Source organism: Astatotilapia calliptera, chromosome 20 (genome assembly GCF_900246225.1).
Source record: "Astatotilapia calliptera chromosome 20, fAstCal1.2, whole genome shotgun sequence".
NCBI classification, from domain to species: Eukaryota; Metazoa; Chordata; class Actinopteri; order Cichliformes; family Cichlidae; genus Astatotilapia; species Astatotilapia calliptera.
In genome coordinates this window covers 14,237,563-14,261,381 of record NC_039321.1, presented here as the reverse complement: position 1 = coordinate 14,261,381, position 23,819 = coordinate 14,237,563, and the positions used below count along the sequence as shown (strand labels likewise).

Sequence of the window (23,819 nt, the reverse complement as noted above, 5' to 3'; positions counted from 1 at the left end):
CAAAATGGGAAGATTTTACTATCAATTTTCTCAAAAACTGTACAGTAATTTTTGCTGTGGATCACAGGGTGCAGAGTGGGGGTCACCCAGAGTCATAATCCAGTGAGATATCTGCGTCACCTCTTACAGTTTTCCTGTAATCTAAGCTCAAAGATGAGAATATATAGAGTACAGTAGAGTAAATTGTGCAAAGTTTACTATCAATTTTCTCAAAAACCGTACAGTAATTTTGGCTGTGGATCACAGGGTGCAGAGTGGAGACAGCCTAGATTCATAATCCAGTGAAATATCTGCGTCACCTCTTACAGTTTTCCTGTAATCGGAGATCAAAGATGTCAATATGTAGAGTACAGTAAAGCAAAATGGGAAGATTTTACTATCAATTTTCTCAAAATCCGTACAGTAATTTTGGCTGTGGATCACAGCATGCAGAGTGGGGGTCACCCAGAGTCAGAATCCAGTGAGATATCTGCGTCACCTCTTACAGTTTTCCTGTAATCTAAGCTCAAAGATGAGAATATATAGAGTACAGTAGAGTAAATTGTGCAAAGTTTACTATCAATTTTCTCAAAATCCGTACAGTAATTTTGGCTGTGGATCACAGGGTGAAGAGTGGAGATGGCCTAGATTCATAATCCAGTGAAATATCTGCGTCACCTCTTATAGTTTTCCTGTAATCGGAGCTCAAAGATGTCAATATGTAGAGTACAGTAAAGCAAAATGGGAAGATTTTACCATGAATTTTCTCAAAAACTGTACAGTAATTTTGGCTGTGGATGACAGGGTGAAGAGTGGCGACAGCCTAGATTCAGAATCCAGTGAAATATCTGCGTCACCTCTTATAGTTTTCCTGTAATCTGAGCTCAAAGATGTCAATATGTAGAGTACAGTAAAGCAAAATGGGAAGATTTTACTATCAATTTTCTCAAAAACTGTACAGTAATTTTTGCTGTGGATCACAGGGTGCAGAGTGGGGGTCACCCAGAGTCATAATCCAGTGAGATATCTGCGTCACCTCTTACAGTTTTCCTGTAATCTAAGCTCAAAGATGAGAATATATAGAGTACAGTAGAGTAAATTGTGCAAAGTTTACTATCAATTTTCTCAAAAACCGTACAGTAATTTTGGCTGTGGATCACAGGGTGCAGAGTGGAGACAGCCTAGATTCATAATCCAGTGAAATATCTGCGTCACCTCTTACAGTTTTCCTGTAATCGGAGATCAAAGATGTCAATATGTAGAGTACAGTAAAGCAAAATGGGAAGATTTTACTATCAATTTTCTCAAAAACTGTACAGTAATTTTGGCTGTGGATCACAGCATGCAGAGTGGGGGTCACCCAGAGTCAGAATCCAGTGAGATATCTGCGTCACCTCTTTCAGTTTTCCTGTAATCTGAGCTCAAAGATGAGGACATTAAAAGTATAGTTGAGTAAATTGGGTAAATTTTATTGTTAATTTTCTCTGAATCATACAGTAATTTGGGCTGTGGATCACAGGGGTGAAAGTGGAGATTAACCAAAACTGGGAGTGGATTGTGAAGTAAAATAGTGTCAGGACAGAAAACACTGCGTTTCTAAGCCAGTCGGCACCTATACCGTAATATGCGTAAGAGTAGTGCAACAACATTTTAGGTGCGGCTGGCGGGGCGGCTAGCTTGACTGCGACTTCGTAAGTGAGGGCTCACTTGACCGCAGTTTGCAGTTTCTGTTCAGTGTCTAGTCTGTATCTGTCTCGTGTCTCCATCTTTGTTTAGTGGTTTCTTGTTTCCTGTCTTATTTTGAAAGTCTTTGCCTTATGCGGATTGTTTTAGTGATAGAAGCACCATGGAGGACGAGTTTGAAGGTACCAGCTCTCAGGTATGAAGCTAACTTTCAAAAGTTACATGAGTACAAACAGGTATCTTGTCGGGTTTTTTTCGTTTGCTTGTTTTTGGTTGGTTTTTTTTTTAACCCTGTCCTGTCTGGCTGTTTTTGTGGCACAAATATAACGGTGTAGAGAAAGAGTTGAGCGCGCACGGGCAGAAATATTGAGAGCGCCAGCAACACGTTGTTAGCGAGCGCAAATGCAAAAACCGAGCGAGAGGGGCTGCTGTTGTGTGTGTTTGTATGGAAAATAGCAAACACTGAAATACATGTTTTGCACGCATGAATGAATTTTGTTCACTAAAATTCAGCTTTTGTTCGCTCAAAATAAATTTCTCCTCAAAATGCAACACTTGTACCTGCAAACTTTTTTTATGTGCTCTCAATTTTTACGTGCGCTCAGAATAGTGGCACAAAAATAACGCCATACCAGGCTGTGTCCCAATTCAGGGTCTGCACGGTTGAGTGCGCGTACTACGTACTATAAGTACGAGAAGTGCGGAAGTGAGAGGCTTGTGAAATGGGACGGTCTAGCCTTTGTCGTGCTGTTAAGGTTGCCTAACAACCATGATACTAACCGCGAGAAACGTTTCATACAGCTTTGTTTGACAGAAATGAAGGAGAAAAAAATGTTTTGTTGGTCATTTATTTTTGTCATGACATCACTTTGATTAGTTGAGTATCTGAGGCTGAGACCAGAGGACTGTAAAACATGATTGTTGGGCTTCATTTCTGTACTGAACAGTCATTTTAAGATTAGTTAGTAAATAACAATTAGCTAATGTTGTTCATGAGACTAAAATCATCTCACTGTGGTAATGTAAATATAATATGGCCAATAATATATGTGTTGTCAGATTATTATGATATATATATTTATATACATATTACAGCAGTGAGCTTGAACTCTGGGTCAAAGATTCAAGTTGCAGTTATTTATATTTCCTATCACCTTAAATCTTCACTCAAAGACAAGTATCTTTGACAGTATTATACATAAGAGACAAATATTGTTCGTTTAATATGTTGGCATTATTACATTTGGCTCAATGCTTACTTTTATGTGTAAAAAGAAAATGTACGAGCTGTGATAACTGTTTCTGATAGAATGAAGAGTAGACTGATATATGAACTATTCCTTTATTGGGTGAGAAACTCAGACCATGTCATAACTGCTTTAAGTCATACAAAATAGATATCAGAGCCTTAAACAGGCTGACTTCTGCTAAATGGGTCAAACTGGGCAGAAAGTATACAAACACAGAACATCCTTATAGAATATGATGTAACACTATAGATCAACTTACCTCAGAATATATAAAGCATATAAACAATTACAGCAAAATGATGCAACAAACACTACTAATCCAAAATACTCAAAGCTTCATAGAACTGAAACAAACATTTATTTTTAGGTCCATTCTGCTGCTGATACATACTTTAGGTTTCTGAATATTAAACTTGTTGCTGCCTTTCACAGTGTTTAACTTGAAGACCCTGAGTACTTTCTCCCACAAATTATTATAAAATTATTTTAACATTACCTAATAAGACTGATTCAGGACAGACGGTTAGTTATTGTAAACTTTTCTAGCAGTCAACCACAAACAGGGAACAGGCTGTCTATTCTCTCCATCTGTCAGCTGCTGCTGGCTCTTCCTCCTCCTCCTCTACAAGTGTAACTTATAAATACATGTTCAGACTTTTATTACACAATCAGAGAGAGAGAGTGCAGGACAGACAGACAGGTGACAGTCTCAGGTGTATACACTGCTACAAAACAGCACCAGAGAAGGAGGATTTAGTGTTTGTGTTATTACGAGTGCTAAACAAGAAGAGTTCCCAGATGGTACAGTGGACACATGTGTGACTCCTGTGATTAAAGCATCTTTCTTTCAGCTTAACGAGTGAACCGTCAGCTCGTTCAAACACACGTTAAAGTCCGTTTGGCTCGACACCACCGAACAGAGGCAGCAATATAACATAGCTAACATTAACAGTGCAGTGAATCCTGCTTGTGCCGTGATATTCAGGACTGCAAACCGAGCAGCATCACTGACTTTCAGCTTGTTGTGTTTGTGGATATACGACTGATTTTAATTATCTATCAAATCATCACATTCTCTGTAAGATTAAGGTCAACTATATATATATTTAGAAGTAGAAGCTTTAAAACCAAGTTAACGCTGAAAGTACAAACATCACTAATGTCACACAACTTTGCCGACATGCGGCCAACACTAATGTTTCAATGTTCTTCATTATAAAACATTCGCACATAAAAAAAGTGACATAATATTCAGTACTTACTTTTGACAGTTTACTCTTCAGCTGCTGCCTTCTGCCGTATTATGCGGCAAAATTATCCACACCCATGGCCGCGCTATGAATTGCGGGATATATGGGACCACGAAGCGTGCACCGGACCACGCTTGATATTTGGGGAAATCGACGGCGCATTTGGAGTACACTTCGAGTTGGGACAGTCGTCACGTGGCGGTGACGTAATCACACTCAAAATGCGTACTTCAAGCGTGCGGTCTCTGAATTGGGACACAGCCCCAGTCTCCATTTCAACTTGTGTTGAAAGTGCGGACTTCAAATGATATTTTCTTAATTGTGTTAATAGGTCACGTAAAACCAGAGTTATGATTCGAAACAGTACAAACGGTGTTTTCTGAGGACAGCGCTACCAAACACTCTCCGTTGGCGACCAAAATTTTAAAAACAAAATTAAAAAAAAAAAAAAAAGGATGCATGTCTGCCATTAAGTAACATAATATTTTGTGGGAAACGTAGTTTTTCCCCTCGGGCCTTGATAAACCTATACTGGTGGTTTTAAGTTATGTCTGACATATGTCTGTGCAGTTTCTGGGATGCTTAGATCTCAAAATGCACTGTTGGAAATTATTTTATTTTCTATGTTTTGTTTTGTTACTTTTCTAAAAACAGATGGTGATCTTTTCTAAAAGCGATAGGACAGGTGTGGAGGAGAGTGAAGCAAGAGAATGGGTTCCTAAGGTGGGCAAGAAAAATCCAGCTAAGTTTCTTCTCCTGTAGTTAACGATGTAAATATGTTGTTTCCACACATCCATGGAAAATGAGCAAAATATATATTTTTCTGCTCTAATAACAGTCTGTGAGCTCATCTGAAGATGATGGGACAGATGACTGGAAACCCACACGGGATGAATCTGAAGGCTATTCAGAAGAGGAGGAAGAACAAGAACGTAAAAGGATTCCTAAGGTAGCCATGAAAAACAAAACTGGGTGTCCTATGCCACAAAGAGATGTGAAATTCATCCTCAGTTTCACTGCTTCCACAATCTATATATCAAAAATGAGCCAAACATATTGTTGTCTTCTCTTAAAACAGATGGTGGCAGCATCTGAAGAGGATGGGACACATGATAACAGACCCACACAGGATGAATCTAAAGACGATTCAAAAGATGAAGCAGAACATTTGGGTCAAATGATTCACAAAGTGGCCATGGAAAAGGTAAAATTTGTTCTCAGTTTCAATGCATTCAACAAAATATGTCTTTGTATTCTTCTACGTCACATGGTCAGCTCATATGTATGGAACACCAGGACTGCCATAATGAATTAATTAAATACACCATTAAATAATTAATTAAATGTGGCAATAATTAATTAAAATCGGAAATAATTACCGTATTTTCTGGACTACAAAGCGCACCTGAATATTAGCCGCGCAAGCTAAAATCAGGGCAAAATCTTGTTTTGTACATACATTAGCCGCACCTGACTAAAAGCCGCAGGTGTTTCAATGTTGACTTATCATATGTAAGAGAATATGCACAAAGGGAATTGTCAGGAAAGAGATGGCTGTTTGGAGACACACCCCTTTTATTAATATTTTGAAAACAAGTTAGGAGTACATATTTGCATAACTTTTTAGGCATATGTACAAGTAGCGGTAATTACAAGTACGAAACATGTACTGTGCTTCATAAATGAGTAACAAATGTAGTACATAACAATAACCTACCTACAGCACACCAAAAAAAATAGATTCAGACTACCTTTTAGGCTCAGGTGCAGTGACACGGCTTTAACAAGAAGAAAAGTCAGTCATTCACCACCATCTTTCTCTTCTTCCTGCGCACTAACACCACCAAAGTCCTCTTCTCCAGTGTCGGAAACGAACAGGCTCAGGGTGGCTTCGTCATCCACTCTCCGCTTCTTTCCTTCGTTGTCACTTTCAAAACCAAAGAAATCCTCGTTGTCAGAGTCGAACACCCTCAGAAGGGCCGTGGCGGTGTCCTCCTTTCCATCATGCAGCAGGTCAGCCCTTCGAAATCCGTTGGTGATCGTGGATGTTTTCACACTTTTCCACGCTGTCAGAATCCACTGGTGGAGTTGAGCATAACTTGCTTTTCGCAAGTTTATCACCGCTCGTGATGCACGCCTCCCGCTGAACGTGTAGCGCTACTTTGAAGTTTGTTTTTCGCGCTACTTTGTACGGCACTACGTTGCCTGGCGGACGGACATGTGACCAACATACCACTCTTGAACCCCGATACTGTGTGTCTGATCACATGCCCTTCCGCCAGGCAACGTAGTGCCGTACAACAGCGGAACAAACAAAACAAATCCTCTTACAATATCACAAAAATCATGGACAATCCTTAGAGAACCCACACCTGACTAAAAGCCGCAGGGTTCAAAGCTTGTGCAAAAAGTAGCGGCTTATAGCCCGACAATTACGGTAATTACGGTACATAAATATTTACGACACATGTAATTAAATAATTATTGACACATTTAATTAATTATTTATTTATTTCACATTTTAATTAATTATTGACACATTTAAGTAATTATTTAATTTATTCATTTTGGCACAGTTGACTCCTTCAGGTCTCACCATGAAATAATTTTATCTGTCAACCTCACCCATCAAACTCAGTGGGCAGGGTTAACACTGATCGAGTCAAAACCATTGCTTTGGCCTGGTGGCCATTGTTTCTAGCACTTTGCTCTTTGCAAAAGTGCTTCGATGATTTCGGAGATGTCTGCCCAGTCTCACGGCAAAGCGTGGGATAGACCCGCTCGTCTCGCAAGCAATCGAGCTGTTATTATCACTGACAAAGCGCAGGCCCCGGTACACAGCTGTAATAACCCCCGCTGACACTGACTTCTTTTACTGAGGTTATATTTATCGGGTTTTTTTTCCTGATGTTCTTATGTGTCCTACGTGTTTCAGTCGCCAATTCGGAATTATGACTAACATTAAAAACATGTTTAAGGAGGAGAGAGAGCAAATAAATTCGATTAACAGCTGATCTTTGGGTTTTTGTTCAGTAATCAGCGTGACCTGCGTATAAACGTATAAAAGAGATAACGTTGGTGTTTCCGTCATGTAGTAACTGCTTGCTTTAACTGTACAAAGGTTGTTCGACACTATGAAACACATACAGACTTCATGATGTTCGGCTAATATTTTTATTGTGAATAGTAATCATGAGGGTAAACGGACCTGTACACCACGGAGCGAGGTCAGCATATCCACGATATCTTCAGCTCTATGAGTTAACACAGTTTCCCAGCTGACTAGTCTAACTGACATCTACGAATATGTCACGGGTCATATCAATATGATTTTACAGAAGATCATCCTTATTACTGCCAACTATTCCAGAGACGTGAAAATCTACAGCATAAAGAACAAAAAAATATAGCAGTCTAACGCAACACTGTAACAGAGATGAACCGTCAGTTTGTCGCAGATCAAAGTGGAATGAAAGTGATTGGTTGAACAGGTGTTCGTGATCTGTGTTTTCTGCATTTTCATCAGCGTAAGAGACTCAGCAGCAGATTAGAATAACAGTTACACATTTAATAAATCACCAAATGAATACACGCAAGAAACGAGCAAACCTGTTCCGACAATTTGAGTTTGTGTTCCCTCAGCTGCAGACTCGCTGCTGTTTAAATGTTTGAGAGGAAGATTAGATATAAAGCAAACGTCAAACATAGACTCAGTCTGCGTTCACATTTGATATGAGGCCAGGACGGATAATGGCTGTGTCCTGTTTGAAGATCATATATGTAAAATTGTTGTCTGACCTCTGTCGATCCAGCCGCTCAGAGTCCGTGGTTACCATGGTTACTGCATAAGCACCTATAATGTAAACAGCTGACACAGCGGAAACCTACCAGGAGCATGGGTGTTTATGGTTTTCATTGCAAAAGAACTGTCTGAATGGTTAACTGAAGTTAACTTGGATAAATTATAGTTAAGGAGTATCACAGATAACGCCCACGTGAGCTGTGTGACTGTTCACCACTACACTGAAATAAGTAGGCTATTACTGAAATACACGTGCTATATCATAAACTATGATATAAATAGGGAGGTCCTATTAACATGTTTAGTTTTAAAGGACACCTTCCTGCCTTTAGTCTCATTCATGAGCAGTATTAGTTTTCTTCTAACATCCAGAAGTCTGCACCACGTGTTTCATAGTTTGTAACAAGCCTTTGACAGTTAAACATCATGTGACCGAAAAAGAAAAAAAAGAAAAGAAAAAAAATCACACAAATTGTATGTTAACCTCGTTTATTTTTAGTTAAGTAAACTCTAAAAATTCTAACAGATTGCTGGTGCTTAGAATACAGTTGAATAACTATTAAAAAACAGATGATATAATATTTCTGTCCAGGTTGCAGTCTTGATGATGAACATGCTGTTGCAAACTCTGCTCCTCTCAGTGGAAATGCGCCTTCTCTTTTTAAAAGTCAGTTCAATCTTAAAATTCACTGTTAAATCCAAAACACACCAGATAAAGAAAAGCGAATGGTTCAGTCTAACACATGTGCCAGTGAACCATCAAACATCTCTAAAACTGTGCAGTTATGAAACGTAACTTTAACCTCAGCCAAACCAATTTGCTCAGTTGTGAATAAAACAGCGAAGTAAACGTGACCCGACAAACAAAACCTGAGTGAATTAAGTCCAGCGTTTAACCACTGAGAGCTCAAATTCAGGTGAGGTTTCAAAGCTGTGCCGGTGATTGGACATCAGCCGCTGATAAAGTAGGTTTGCCTATAAAGTGCTCTGTTGGGAAACAAGCTCCAGCAGCTCTGCATTCGGGAAAAAAACTATATTTACTTATCTTGTGCAGAAAAATGCGCTGACATTGCTTTATATCGAGCACCGGCTGCCCAGTTAAATTGTGACTATCACCAGGTAGAGTTGGATGTCTCGAGACCGGTCTTGTCTCGAGACCACTTTTACGTGGTCTTGGTCTCGTCTTGGTCTCGACGGACTTTTGTCTTGGTCTCGGTCTTGGTCTCGCTGTTTCGGTCTTGCGTTCTCAAATCGACATAGTGTTCGGAAGATTTGGAGTTAACCATCAGCGGAGCGGGGGGGTGGCTTACTGGGCTTAAGCCCGGGTCATTTTTTCAGAAGCATGGGGTCTTTTGGAGTGTAATTTTTTAGTTAGATGCCTGACTGACAACTGTATAAAACAAAAACAACACACGAAGCACAGAGTGCACCGTCGTAAATTCCCCCTAATTTTGGTATGATCCGAGCTCAGGCACTGGGCGACTGAGCACAGCACCCATGTGAGCGAGGGGGGAGAAGCTGCTGCCTGCGAGTTTGCTGCAGACAGAGGAGAGCTTAAGTTTGACCAGGCACCAAAGCAAATCATTCGTACTGAACTAATAATGTAAATATGACGGTGTATCACAAAAGATTGATATCAAACTGATCACTTGGTTGCGTTACTTGCTCTTCGAGTGAATCAACAAATGGATAAATAAAAAGCCGAACAGCAATGCTGATTTTTTTAGAGAGTCTTAGCTTACATTTCATATTTTCAGTTGTTACCCTCCACGCAGAGGCGGAGCCAGACATTTGAAACACCCGGGGCTTAGCCCAAAAGGGTAGTATGCATGTGGGATTTTTTTTTTTCCCTTGGGGGGGGGGGGTAGAAATGACTGAAAGATTAATAGGCTCTGTTTTGAGTTTTGTTCAAAAAAGAATGACTTCATATAGGGAAAAATATATATCACATATACAGGACACCTTAAACTAGTTTTTTAATTAAGCAGCAAGGCAGAACAAAATCAGGGCTGTATCAAGACACAGGGACTAAACCCCAATTCAACCAGACCCAGAACTGATCCAGAATTAAAACAGGACTACAACAGTTCAAAATCAGGACTACTTGGGACTTAACCAAGACAGAATCAGAACTAGATGATAGTAGCACTAAAAATCATCATAGACTTGCACTACATTTATTTTTTAATTTTACCAAAGTACAATATTTAGATTGAGAAAAGTTTATATAATTATTTAGCCTTGTTGTGCAAACAAGCCTGCATAACTTAATAAATATAGAATTTGAAAAATAACAAACCTAAAAAGAAACACTAGGTACGAGATACATGAGGACCTATGATACAGTGATACTTTTGGTAAACAACCATTTGACTAACATGTGTGTCTCACCTGGGGCCCGTTCTTCGTACCTCGCTAGGTAAGTTAGCTGGATTAGATTGTTGACGATTTCGCGTGATCTTGGATCGTTCGGTTCCCCGAAGCTCATCCGGGACTTGCTGTCATAGCAACAGAGCCGTAAGCGTAAACCTGCTCCCGAGCAGGTTTACTTTATGTAAACAGGATTAGATCGCGGCCACGCAGGTATGTCCGCTTCATTTATACGAAAGCAACAGCGATATTCCACCACTGTTTCAACATAAATAAATAACATCAATGTAACTAAAGATAATGCAGCACTTGATCCTTTTATTGATTTCACACAGATACATACAGGTCATATCCTAAAAACGGGAAATGTACTATTAACATTCTATTACATGTATGTGATTATTACAGATGTAATTCATATTTCAGAGTAGTAATTGTAAATTACTTCGTGTAATCAAGATGAGAGACCACGGCTATAAAAGCGAAGGTGGATTTGGGAAGTCTGTCGCAGCCATGTCCTGTCCGTTTACGCGAGCCACCCATTGAGGAAGGTGCAAGATTGATAAGGAGAGTCCTCAGAATCCAGCGTATATTGCGGGACAGACAGGATCCTTTAGCTCAGCGCGACAGTGTGCTCATAGAGAGATATCGATATTCCCGTGAGGGTATTATTCACTTAACCAACTTGTTGACGAGGGGGTGCAGGACCACCACCTGTCTTTTTTTGCTCCGCCCTTTTCTTGGTTGCTGTTATGAACAAACAAACAGATTATTTCAGGGTCTCTTTCCAAGAGACGAAAAGCAATATAAGCGATAAATATTACCATTCTGTAGGATATTCTTATATTCCACTTTTACTTGTTCCCATGTTCTAGTGGGTCCTGTTGTGGCTCTAATGTGAAAGGGGATATAATATAACAATATAATATAATGTAATATAATATTGGATAATATAGTGTAATATAATAAATCTATGACTAAATAATAAAGTGACTGAATAGTGGTATTGTCATGCGCTTTGGGTGCCTTGAAAAGCGCTATATCAATCCACTCCATTATTATTGTTATGATTAAATTACTTACGAGTTTAATTTGTCAGCAACTTTCTGCCAGCCCTCACTCCTTGCTTTTGCAGCCTTTGCAGTGTTCCCTTGCGTTTTAATTAAACTCTGAAACTCCTGAAATCCCTCAATCAAGAGTTCTTGCTCTGCTGCCGGAAAATACCGAGCGCGCCCCTTCGACATTTTCGCCGACCAATCAGCGGGTTGCCGATCAATGTTTCTACTATCGATGCGTAGCCCCTTTTACGACACCCAGTGATGTCACATTACTGCGTCCAGCAGTACTAATCGTCGACAACAGGTGTGTTCGGGGAACCGGATTAGCGAGCTCACGGTTAGCGCGATGGTTTGATCTTGGATGTAGTGAGCGACGTACGAAGAACGGGCCCCAGCTCTTGTTCCATCTCTGTTCTGTCCTCATTCTCCTCTCTCTCCCTCTCTGTTCCTCTCTCTCTCTTTGTGCTGACAATCATCAAATATACAGATATTTACAAACTCTTCAGATAAAAACACAAACACTTTTTTAATTGTAACATCAAATCAGACTAAATGTTTATTTTTTTTAAAAAAAACATATTTGTTAACTTTAAGAGTAAAGAGAGAAACTATCTGTATTTCTTAATTGCAAATGGCACCAAATTGTATTCAAAACTGAGCCACACTTATGGAGCTCCACAGATCTTTTCCTGGTGTTTTGATTGACATCTCTTGATGTTCCCATGTCACAGAAACAGGCTCTGTGTTTTGCCTTATATGCATCCACAGGTGTGCCACCAATTTACTCACATGGACTCTACGAACCTATCAGAAGCTTCTTCAGCTCAGAATTGAATCGTCTGGAGTTTCTTATTAATTAACAATAAACTTAGTGTATATGTACTCCTAAATTTGATGAAAGTGATTAAAATAGACAGTTCCCTCTTTTTATTCTGACATTTAACTAATTCAAAAGATATTTCAACATTTATTTATCTAAAACAAAAGTTTACTCTAAATTGATGTTTAACAGTAAAAAAAAGTTTTTATGTTTTCTCCATAAAGTGTATGTAAATATCTGGTTTCAAGTGTGAATATACTGCTGTGTATTGAAAATCCTCTTGTTTTGCATAGATATACTAAACAACATCCAAAGCATAATATATAAAATAACATCTACCTGAGTTTTTTCTTTGAAAGAAGCTCCTTATGTCCATTGTTGTGTTCATCAGTACACAATTGAAACCGATTTAGAGAGTTTGTTTAGCCGTGGAGGCAGGGGCGGAGCGTGGGGGTGGCTTACTGGGCTTAAGCCCGGGTTGTTTTGTCAGAAGAATATCTGGTTTCAAATGTGAATATCCTGCTGTGTCCTGAAATCCCTCTTGTTTTGCATATAAATATACTGAACAACATACAAAGCATAATATATAAAATAACATTTACCTGAGTTTTTTCTTTGAAAGAACCCTCGAATGTCCATTCTTATGTTTCAGTACATAACTGAAACCGATTTTGTCGGGGAGGGTAAGAACTGAAAATATGAAATAAACACACGTAAGCTAAGACTCTCTAAAAAAAATAGCATTTGTTCGGCTTTTCATTTCGCCATTTGTTGATTCACTTGAAGAGCAAGTAACGTAATATTGGTCAAGTGATCAGTTTGATATCAATCTTTCGTGATGCACCGTCATATATACATTATTTGTACAGTACGAATGATTTTCTTTGGTACCTGGTCAAACTTAAGCTCTCCTTAGTATGGCTGGCTCCGTCTCTCCAACACCGCACTCACGGGCAGCAGCTGCCCCGCCCCCTCGCTCAGTCGCTTAGTGCCTGAGCTTGGATCATACCAATATCAGGGGGGGATTCACGCACAGTCGTAAATTCCCACAGTGTGCACTATGTGCTTCGAATATTGTGTGTACTTTTTGTTTTATACAGTTGTCAGCCAGGTATCTAACTATGAAAAAATTACACTCCAAAATACCCCGGGCTTCTGACAAAACAACCCGGGCTTAAGCCCAGTAAGCCACCCCCACGCTCCGCCCCTGCCTCCACGGCTAAACAAACTCTCTAAATCGGTTTCAATTGTGTACTGATGAACACAACAATGGACATAAGGAGCTTCTTTCAAAGAAAAAACTCAGGTAGATGTTATTTTATATATTATGCTTTGGATGTTGTTTAGTATATCTATGCAAAACAAGAGGATTTTCAATACACAGCAGTATATTCACACTTGAAACCAGATATTTACATACACTTTATGGAGAAAACATAAAAACTTTTTTTTACTGTTAAACATCAATTTAGAGTAAACTTTTGTTTTAGATAAATAAATGTTGAAATATCTTTTGAATTAGTTAAATGTCAGAATAAAAAGAGGGAACTGTCTATTTTAATCACTTTCATCAAATTTAGGAGTACATATACACTAAGTTTATTGTTAATTAATAAGAAAACTCCAGACGATTCCATTCTGAGCTGAAGAAGCTTCTGATAGGTTAGTAGAGTCCATGTGAGTAAATTGGTGGCACACCTGTGGATGCATATAAGGCAAAACACAGAGCCTGTTTCTGTGACATGGGAAAAATAAAGAGATGTCAACCAAAACATCAGGAAAAGAATTGTCGAGCTCCATAAGTGTGGCTCAATTTTGAATACAATTTGGTGCCATTTGCAATTAAGAAATACAGATAGTTTCTCTCTTTACTCTTAAAGTTAACAAATGTGTTTTTTTTTTAAAAAAAATAAACATTTAGTCTGATTTGATGTTACAATTAAAAAAGTGTTTGTGTTTTTATCTGAAGAGTACATAAATATCTGGTTTCAACTGTATATTTGATGATGTTGGTGTTTGGCTTGATTGTCAGCACAAAGAGGGAGAGAGAGAAACAGAGAGGGAGAGAGAGAGAATGAGGACAGAACAGAGATGAAAAAGAGCAGGTGAGACACACATGTTAGTCAAATGGTTGTTTGCCAAAACTCATCAGAACATGTATCTCGTACCTAGTGTTTCTTTTTAGATACCATTTGTTACTTTTCAAATTCTATATTTATTAAGTTATGCAGGCTTGTTTGCACAACAAGGCTAAATAATTATATAAACTTTTCTCAATCTAAATATTGTACTTTGGTAGAATTAAAAAATAAGTGTAGTGCAGGTCTATGATGATTTTTTAGTGCTACTATCATCTAGTTCTGATTCTGGTTCTGTCTCGGTTAAGTCCTCAGTAGTCCTGATTTTGAACTGTTGTAGTCCTGTTTTAATTCCGGATCAGTTCTGGGTCTGGTTGAATTGGGGTTTAGTCCCTGTGTCTTGATACAGGCCCGACTTTGTTCTGCCTTGCTGGTTAATTAAAAAACTAGTTTAAGGTGTCCTGCATAGAATAGCATCTGGCTGCAGTTTAAAGACTTTTTTTGTCTCGGTCTCGGTCTTGGTCTTGGTCTCGTCTTGACTCGGTCTTGGTCTTGTCTCAACTTGGTCTTGGTCTTGTCTTGGTCTCGATACCCTCTGGTCTTGGTCTTGTCTTGGTCTCGATACCCTCTGGTCTTGGTCTTGTCTTGGTCTCGGATTAGGTGGTCTTGACTACAAGTCTATCACCAGGTAACGTGGGCGTGTTTCTTGAATTAGCAGCAGGTGTTAAACAACCGCTGACAGGTGAGTAGGAGGATGCATGCAGGTAATCTGAGGGCCTGCTGAGCTGATTGCTGGTGTCGTGAGAAAAATGTCAGCTCGTTCTTTATGTTACAGAAGCACAGAGACAGAAGACCAGGCGGAAAGAGACGATTGTTCAGTGAAAATGAGAATCTGCGAATGCAACATGTGGAACACGGACAGTGTTGGGGAGTAACGGAATACATGTACCGCCGTTACGTATTTAAAATACAAAATATGAGTAACTGTATTCCGTTACAGTTACCGTTTAAAAAGGTGGTATTCAGAATACAGTTACTTTGTTGAAATAAATGGATTACACTGCGGTACTTTCCTGTTTCATATTGTTGTGTTTTCCTCCGAAAACAATAAGTTCCGTTGGAGCAGCCTTTCAACGCCCTTTTATTCGCACGTGTGAAGAGGTCATGTGATCAGTGACCCCATGAAGCTGTAATCAGTCTGTTTTTATTTTATTTTGAAAGGATGAGCAGGAAGGAGGCGTGGCTGACTCTCCCACGAGATCAGACGTGAACTTCAGCTACAGCCAGCAGGTACGTCCCGCAGCGTAGCTTGAAGGTGACATCATCGCGTGTGTGACAGCGGTGCCAGGGTAGCTCAGTGGTTGGCGCTGCTGCCTCGCAGTCTGAGCGTCTCGTTTCAGACCCGGGGAAGATCAACTTCCTGCTTCAGACTTCAGGAGAATATTATTGCGACCGCGCCACAGACTGCAGCTGCCATCTCTGCTCCGCCTTGTCTCGGTGGGCGGCGACAAGCTGGACAGAGAACAGCTCTAAACATTGTTCGTCCAATCAAAAACCTGTACAGCAGGCCTAAAGCGCCTGTCCAACGTCATCCTCCAGAGATCGCAACCTCTGAAGGTGGTGGTGCTTGGACTTTGAGCACTTCCTGTTCCTGTGACGCGCCGAGCTCTCTTCTTCTCTTGGTTTTGGTCTAACGGCAGTCGGGACAAAGGTCGTGTCCAAATTCATGGGCTGCACCCTCCTGAGGCCGCATTTGTAGACCGATTACGTCACAGCGACGCGCCGAAGGCTGTCCAAATTCGTAGACTCCTCCGAATGCAGCCAACAAATGCGTCCTCCTTTTCCCCGAATTTGAAGGATGGGTCGGGTGTATCCTTCGTGGCTTACCATATCCCAGAATTCATAGCGCGGCCCAGCCAAACTCCAGTTTCCAACAATGGCGGCCGCTACTAAGTTTTAAAATTACTCATACTAATCTTTCTGGGTCACAAAATAAACTTTTAACGTATTTTCAGGCGAGAAAGTAGCTCTGTAAACATCAAATATCTGCTCGGTTTATCAAGATATCGCATATTTGCATAAGTGCTTCGCCGTTTTCGGAGACGTCTGCTACCCACCAGCTCGAAAGCTAGCCGGGAGCTCGAGGGTTACTGATGCGGCCGAGAACGGCACAACGCCCGGCACATCATTTTCAGATCACCGCGGACTTTCGCTGCTCGGGTTAAACGTAATATATAAGTCACTTAGACAACCTAAAAATGTTATTGTTGGGCTTTTTTCAGTGTTTTGTTTGTTCGTGAGTAAATCGGTTTGGCTGAGATTAAAGTTATTAGATTAGATAAAATAAAACTTTATTAATCCCCTGGGTGGGTTCCTCCTTGATTTTTACACAGCTGACTAAACGTCAAACAGAAAACTGATTAAACAGAAGTATGAGACAGTTGAGAATTTACGCCAGTGTCCTGTTATACTTTAGATAGCAAGGATCAGACGGCTGAGTTTATTAAACTCCACCGAGACAGCGGTGACGCTAATCAGAAGGCTAGACCGTCCAATTTCACGGCCGTTTATGTTGGGTCTGTGTTTCCACAAACCCCGCTAATTCTAGAGACTTATTCATCATGAAGAAAACAAGACAGTCGATCGATCCATTATTTGCACAAGGGAGGCCTCATCTGTGTCCAGCACGACAAAGAACCCCAAATGGTGGCCTCCTCTCGCTGCCTTTTATTGACAAACTTCAAACAATAGTTTACAAAGCACCTCCCCTTGCAACCCCCCTTTGGTTACAAGACAAGGACTGTATGTAAGTGTGTGTGTGTGTGTTATGTGAGAATGTGTGTGTGTGTGTGTGTTATGTGAGAATGTGTGTGTGTATGTGTGTGTGTGTGTGTGTGTTATGTGAGAATGTGTGTGTGTGTGTGTGTGTGTGTGTGTGTGTGTGTGTGTGTGTGTGTGTGTGTGTGTTAGACCTCCTGCTGACCAAAAGGGTCATAAACCCAGGAAGCCTACATCAAAAGAAACAGATCTTTCAGTTAGGATGTATCTACAATAAAACCTCCCCCAGCACAGAGTGGCTGGAGAGGTGGTCAGGATCAAAGGAATGGCTTGATCCTACTGCTTAAACTAAGACTATACAAATTTAAGAAACACAATGGCAACATTCAACAATTAGACTTAACATTTCCCTCCTTTTTGTCATTGTATACTTAAATTTCAACTTATGCACCCTTTGTTTAGACAGTGTCAGTGTAGCTTTCATTCATACACAGGCTTCTGTCATGTCAGTAATTTCAGTCATTTCATATTGCTGTAAGAGTACATAATTAACAAATGTATCAGAAATCATTTTAGTTAGCAATGATCTTATACACGGTAAAATGCATCCTATACATAAGCAAATCAATATCAACAGTTCAAAAACAGGAATTAATATTTTCAAAAGAAGATGCCACCAAGGACCAGACAGTAACCAAGCTATCCAGTCTTGTGGCGGATCTACTCCTGTCGTGCAATTCATCATGTATTTCTTCAAGTACACAACTGAATGTCAAAGGTCAAACAAGAAGAATCATCATTCTCAAAAATCATATGTCACTACAATCCAACTGTATACAGACATAGGTATTTAAACGCATCAGTTGACTTTAATGTTTGTCCATATGGCTCTCAGCTAACTTCAAAGCTGCAGCCTAGCCAACACCCTTCTTTATGACTCCTATCAACCTCCCAAATCTTCTCACTGTAGGCATCCTGTGGGGGTTAGAGTCAACTTGTGAATTATCTGCATTTACAACTCTTCTCCTGTCCTGTTGTCACCACAGAAAAAGCTTTGTAAAGGAAATTGGATCAAGCTGTTTTGATCTTCTTGGCTCAAAATCTCAAGTGTTCATGATGTAAATGTAGACAAAAGGCTTCTCTGTTTACATCCTTCTTGCAAAAGACAAAAGAATAAGTGATGTTGCCATGTTCCATGGTTAATCTCCAACTTGGGCTAATCCATTGTCCTTCGTACACATAGGCAATTGGCCTGTTTCCAGTTCGTTTAACTGTATAATGTCCTGCAACAAGTCATATTCTTTGAGTCAGACGAGCAGGTCTGTCTCACCAGAGCAGTTCACCTTCCCAGCTACTGGTGAATCAACCTTCCATTCAGGTTCAGAGGAATTGAAAAGTTGGCAGTGTTCCTGGATGTGTTGCCAAAGCAACCAAACAAACTGTCTCGCTCTCAGTGATGCTATAGGGCCACAGTCCAGAAGAATGTGTAGCCAGTGGCATCACAAGCATAACCATTGGTCTCGTTCTTTATGTGAGCGGTTGTGTTCTTAAACTGCCACCAGTAGTTGTTGAAAACCCATGCGGGTACTGGGTGTGGTTTGCTCTGTTCCAGTGCGCTCCCTGTCATCCCACTCAGGGTCCACAGGCACAAGAAGACGCACAGCACATTCCCAGCCATTCTGATGAGTACCTGTGGCTCAGTTGGTTTCTTCACCGGATTGAGACGAGGGGCCCTGGAGGCTTTCCCCCCCCCTTTGTTCCCGGTCTTCCTGCCACTTACTCCGAGCTGGCCTGGACGTGTGTCACCTTCTTGCAGTGCGCTTGATATATCCAAGTGTTCCTTCCAGCAATCTTCACTGCTGTAGTCGTCGTCAGCAGCATCCGATATGGACCTTCCCATCGTGGACTGGACCAGCACTTCCTCTCCATGGCCTTATCATCATCCAATCTCCAGACTTCAGGCTCTGCTCCTGCGAAGAAACAGAATCATCTGGCAGATCATTTGTTCTCATGACTACTTTACTTTTAAACATTTTCAAGCATCTAATCTGCTAATATGCTCTCTCTTCTGCTTTTCTATCATCACTACAGAAGACTGGAACTCTAAATGCTCTAACATGTGTTATCTCAAAGAGTCAGACCGTTCTCTGTTGGAGTAATCCTCATGTACTTATTCTATACAGTCTAACCATGTCCTGCCTGTCTTCCTAAATCTTAACTTTACTGTTCCATTAGTTCTCTCTGCAAAAAAGTTTTTTTTTAAAGTATTTAATAATCCTAGAGTGAGTATAACGACTGCTCATCTCCCTCCTGTTTGAGACATGGCATAGCCAATGGCTCAATATAGCAGCAGTCTTATACAAATTATAGACAGTACTGGTGTATCACACAGATAAAAAATCATCCTGCAAGCTTGCTCCCTCTGTAAGTCACAACTGTTTTCCTGCTGTAGGTGAGTGGGCCTGCATGTCTGCTGATGCTGTACTGATAAAAGGTTAACACCATGTTTAACTACAGCTGCCTCTTTTGTGATCTTATCTGCAAAAACTTTCCCTAATGCAACTGGATCTTTCCCTCACATGTGTGCTGCACATTTACAAACGGCAATTCCACTGGTTAACAACGCTGCCTCCAGCAGAATTTGCAAAAGTTTGGTGTGTTCTGCAGGTTTCCCTGTAGAGGTTGTCACACCGCGTCTCACTCACTGCACTACAGAAAAATGTACAGTAGCAAATGTCTACTGCCTATCAGTGTATATTGTCTCTCTACAGCTTTACACGCTTCCGTTAAGGCTAGCATCTCTGCTGCTCAAGCAAATATGACACATGCTAGTTGTCCTACATAGATAACTCTCTCTCACTGTCTGCTACAGTAAAACGTGTTCTAGTCTGTCCCTCTGCTGTTGTAAAACTCAAATCATCAGCAAACCAAACCTTTCCCTCAACGAGTGGCACATCTATTAAGTCATTCCTCAGCTTACACGTCTTCTCCTCGCGCTCTCTACACTCATGAGAAGTGCCCTTCCTCCGTTGGCAAAAAGGGTTGGACAGATTCAGAATTCTGCACCACTTTATGGTAATATGTGTGGTTGTGAGAGTAACAGTAACATTAAAGACAAGTGTCTTGTAGGTGACAGAAATGTAAGTTTAGTCTGCGATAGTAAACATCTACCTCGTGTGGAACTAACAATGTCAAAAGGTGAAATAAACCATTGAAACATTGTACAGCTTAAGCTGCTGCACATACTGATCTCACGCATGGAGGTAAAGCACGAGCAACTAGAGCTAATCTTTTAGGATAGTAAGTTACTGGCTTCACTTGTGGAAAAAGTGCTGTTAGTTATTTTACAGTCACCTTGTATTTGTGCTGTTCACAGAACCACAAGTCCATCGCTGGACCTCCTCTGCGCTGTCACTTTTTGGAGCTTGGCACGCTCCCTCAAGTTCCATTTTGTGGGCGATCCTCTCAGTCACTCCTTCTCGTCATGGCACCTCACGACATCTACAAATTGAAAAAATGACACTCCTCTCGCCACACGGCTTTCGCCACGTGTCAACTCCCCAATGAGACATGTAAAAGAGTGTCGCACAGTCTCCCTAAAACAATCTCCAGGGTTTGTCCCTTGGAGCAGCTTCACTCCAAGCTGTAACCCTGTGTAAAACATTAGTCAGCACTTAAATGTTCAACTTGTTTAACTCCCAGCTCCTGTATCACAGAAGACAAAGTCTTAAAATTTAAAACAACTTCACATTTGCAACCAACTATAGATCATGAAAGTAATAAAGTATTCAGCATCACAGAGACAAGTATCATTGCAGGTTTATTCTAAACCCATTAAACTCCTACTTTTTCCCATAATTTATTCCAAATTATTTAACATCTCAATGTTATTCCACATTGTAATCAGTGAACTTCACTTATAGGCCATCAAAGCCTCATCTGAACAAGGATGCACCACTTGCATAGGTTTAATACTTGTAAATAAACAGCTAATCACACAAATCACTGCAACAATAATAGAAAACATTGCCTGCATATACAAAATCTGGAAATAAAATCAACCTTCACACGTATAAACAATTATATCAAAAAAGTAATAAGCATTCGGCACGGGCGAGACAAGTGTCATGTGCAGGTTTTCTCAAATCATTAAATCACTATCATTACCATAACTCGCCTCAGACATGGATCATCCCATGTGCTCAGTTAACATTAATGTAATCGGTGACTTCTCTTAAGCAAAGTCACTCCACTCATATATTATTATTATTATGGGTTCAAAAGTGGCCAGCAAATGAGCCCATAATAAACTATTCCATAAATATCGTAATCTCTTATTTGTTTTACTCATGTCACTTGTCCACTTCTGCTGAATGCTACATGCACTCTTAAAGAAAACAAAACCTGTAATAAAGAAACAAACATCCACCAGTTGTTCTGCTAAAAACCACATCATCAAATCACATGAAAAACTGCAATGCTGTAAGAAAAAATGCAAATGTTAGCGCTGCGCAGGTGTGTACACACTTTCTCACAGTAACTTCTGTGAGTACCACAAGTTAGTCAATGACACACACATGGTAAATTCACAGACATAGAATTTAAACTAAAAAGGTTACATTTTCAGAGTTCACATAGTCATGTGACCCACAGGAGGAATCCTGTGGTCTCCTTCTGCTCCTGCAACAGAGAACCACACAGAGATACATCCACACCTTTGTCAGGTGGGGGTTGACTTCACACAATGGTGTTAAGTCAGTCAGTCAGTTCCCCATTTATTTTAAAATTCTTACTCATTCACTCAGTGATTCCTTCTTTTGCTAATTGTGGAAATTATCGTCGCATTCGTTTCCACGCTCAGCAAAACAACGTCATTTCAAAAAGAAAAATAATTTAGACTGGATTTCCTCGTTGAATTTTTTTGGACAGGAACTTGTTTCCTGATTGTCCCAAATAAGAGCCCATTTTAATTTTGGAGAAGCTCACTTTGCAACAGTTTTCTCGACGATGCTTCGATTCTAATCGTGCAGATCTGCTCAAACAGAGATCATCAAACAAAACTTTCAGTGCACCATGAAAGTAACAAAATAAAAGAAAATAAAAGAAATCAAAGAAAATAAAGGAAAGCAAGGCCTTGTTTAAGTCATGACACGTGTTCTTCATGCCAGGGGGATAAATCGTCACAACCCAATTGGCAGGTTCAACTTTAGTAATAAAAGACAAATTAACAGCCAGTTTAATCTCAAACATTCATCCAATCAGCCATACACACAACATACAGCATAACCCTGTTGTCTTAGCACATAATAATTTTAGTTCTCATGTAACTAAATGTGTGCCATGGTAAAACTTCTTCACACACCAGATGTGTATATGCATGTGGGGTTAGTATGGTTAATGCATTTTCAGTATGTTTTTGTGTTCATCTCTCATCACACTTCCATTATTCTCATCACTGCTTAAAACAACACACATCTCTCTCTGTTTTTCTTCTTTAACTGTACTTTTCTCCAAAACAGAAAATAGCATTACAGCTGTTTCAGACCCAGAAACACCAAGCACTCTTCATGCTATCATTCATCCACACAACTATTTTATTTCTTTTTGGCCACTGGGCAGGTGACTTGCAGAATCACGTCTGCCCAGCTGGATACCTTTCACACACACCATGACGTCAGACACGCTCACACTCGCGGAATTGATCAGGAGAAAAACTTTCTTCATCTTCACACTCTGTTACAGAAACACCATATGTTGTTTTTTTGTGTTGTGTCAGGGATGGATATGTAGTTGTAACGTTTGTGTTCACTAACTTTACTTTCTGTTTCCTCACTTGCCTAGTCTGTCTTGGACTCAATGCTGCTCCTAATATGCCTTTAATCTCTCCTCCACTTCTGCCTCTGCTCTCTCACCCTCTTCTCTGACTCTACTTTTCTGCTAACATTCTTGCTCTTTCTAATGCTTTTCTACGGTGTTGTTCTAGAGTAGTTGCAGTGGATTAAGCTGTAGTTTCATCCTCAGGTTTCACAACTACTTCTTGCAATATTGCTCTTTTAACATTCTTGCTTCTCTCCTCTTCTGAGCCTGCTCCAGCCACAACTTAGCAACTGCTAACTGCAATTCCTTCCTCTGCTTCGCTTTACCTGTTTTACCTGCTACACTTACAGCTATTCTTTCTACCAGCATTTTACACTGAACTTCCACTAATGTCCCTTCAAATCCACATTTCTTACACCAACAACCTACATACTGCGTGCTGCCTGGTAAAACTTTCTGCATAAATTTTACATCTCCTTCTAAGGCAGACTTACACATTTTATTCTCCATTACAAGACAACAATCAGCCACACTCACGCAGACCACGTCTGGCCCGCACACACACAACATAGGCCTATCGCTTGCGTCTGCACGCACAGCCTGCGCTCTCTGTTGAAAACTCTCAAACGCCCCATATGGCGGAGACTTCAACCTTCGGACACTCTCCAACGCCCCAAATGGCGGAGATTCCGGACTCTGAACCTAGGTTCTCTCCACGCCCCAAATGGCGGAGAACTCTCTACGCCCCAAATGGCGGAGAAGCCTGCGTCTCTCTCACGCGGCTAGCGCGCTCCCGGACTCACGTTTAACTAGAGCTGGGCGATATGAGATTTTTTCATATCACGATATGTTTTTTTCATTTCAGACGATTACGATATCTATCACGATATAAGCCAAATAACTATATTTGTAAGATTTAAATGTGCCGTTGCTC

At 40.4% G+C, this 23,819-nt stretch overlaps 1 protein-coding gene across 1 annotated transcript in view; it reads left to right on the top strand.

Annotated features, from left to right (window-relative positions):
- Window positions 1-1,793: 1,793 nt before the first annotated feature.
- The window catches only part of LOC113013699 (putative bifunctional UDP-N-acetylglucosamine transferase and deubiquitinase ALG13), a 38,896-nt gene continuing 16,870 nt past the window's right edge, over window positions 1,794-23,819 (top strand). The window contains exons 1-4 of the mRNA XM_026154833.1: window positions 1,794-1,858; window positions 4,817-4,885; window positions 5,001-5,111; window positions 5,241-5,366. Coding sequence (XP_026010618.1) covers window positions 1,826-1,858; window positions 4,817-4,885; window positions 5,001-5,111; window positions 5,241-5,366 — 339 coding nt within the window. The 5' untranslated portion in view covers window positions 1,794-1,825. The remainder of the gene's footprint in view (window positions 1,859-4,816; window positions 4,886-5,000; window positions 5,112-5,240; window positions 5,367-23,819) is intronic.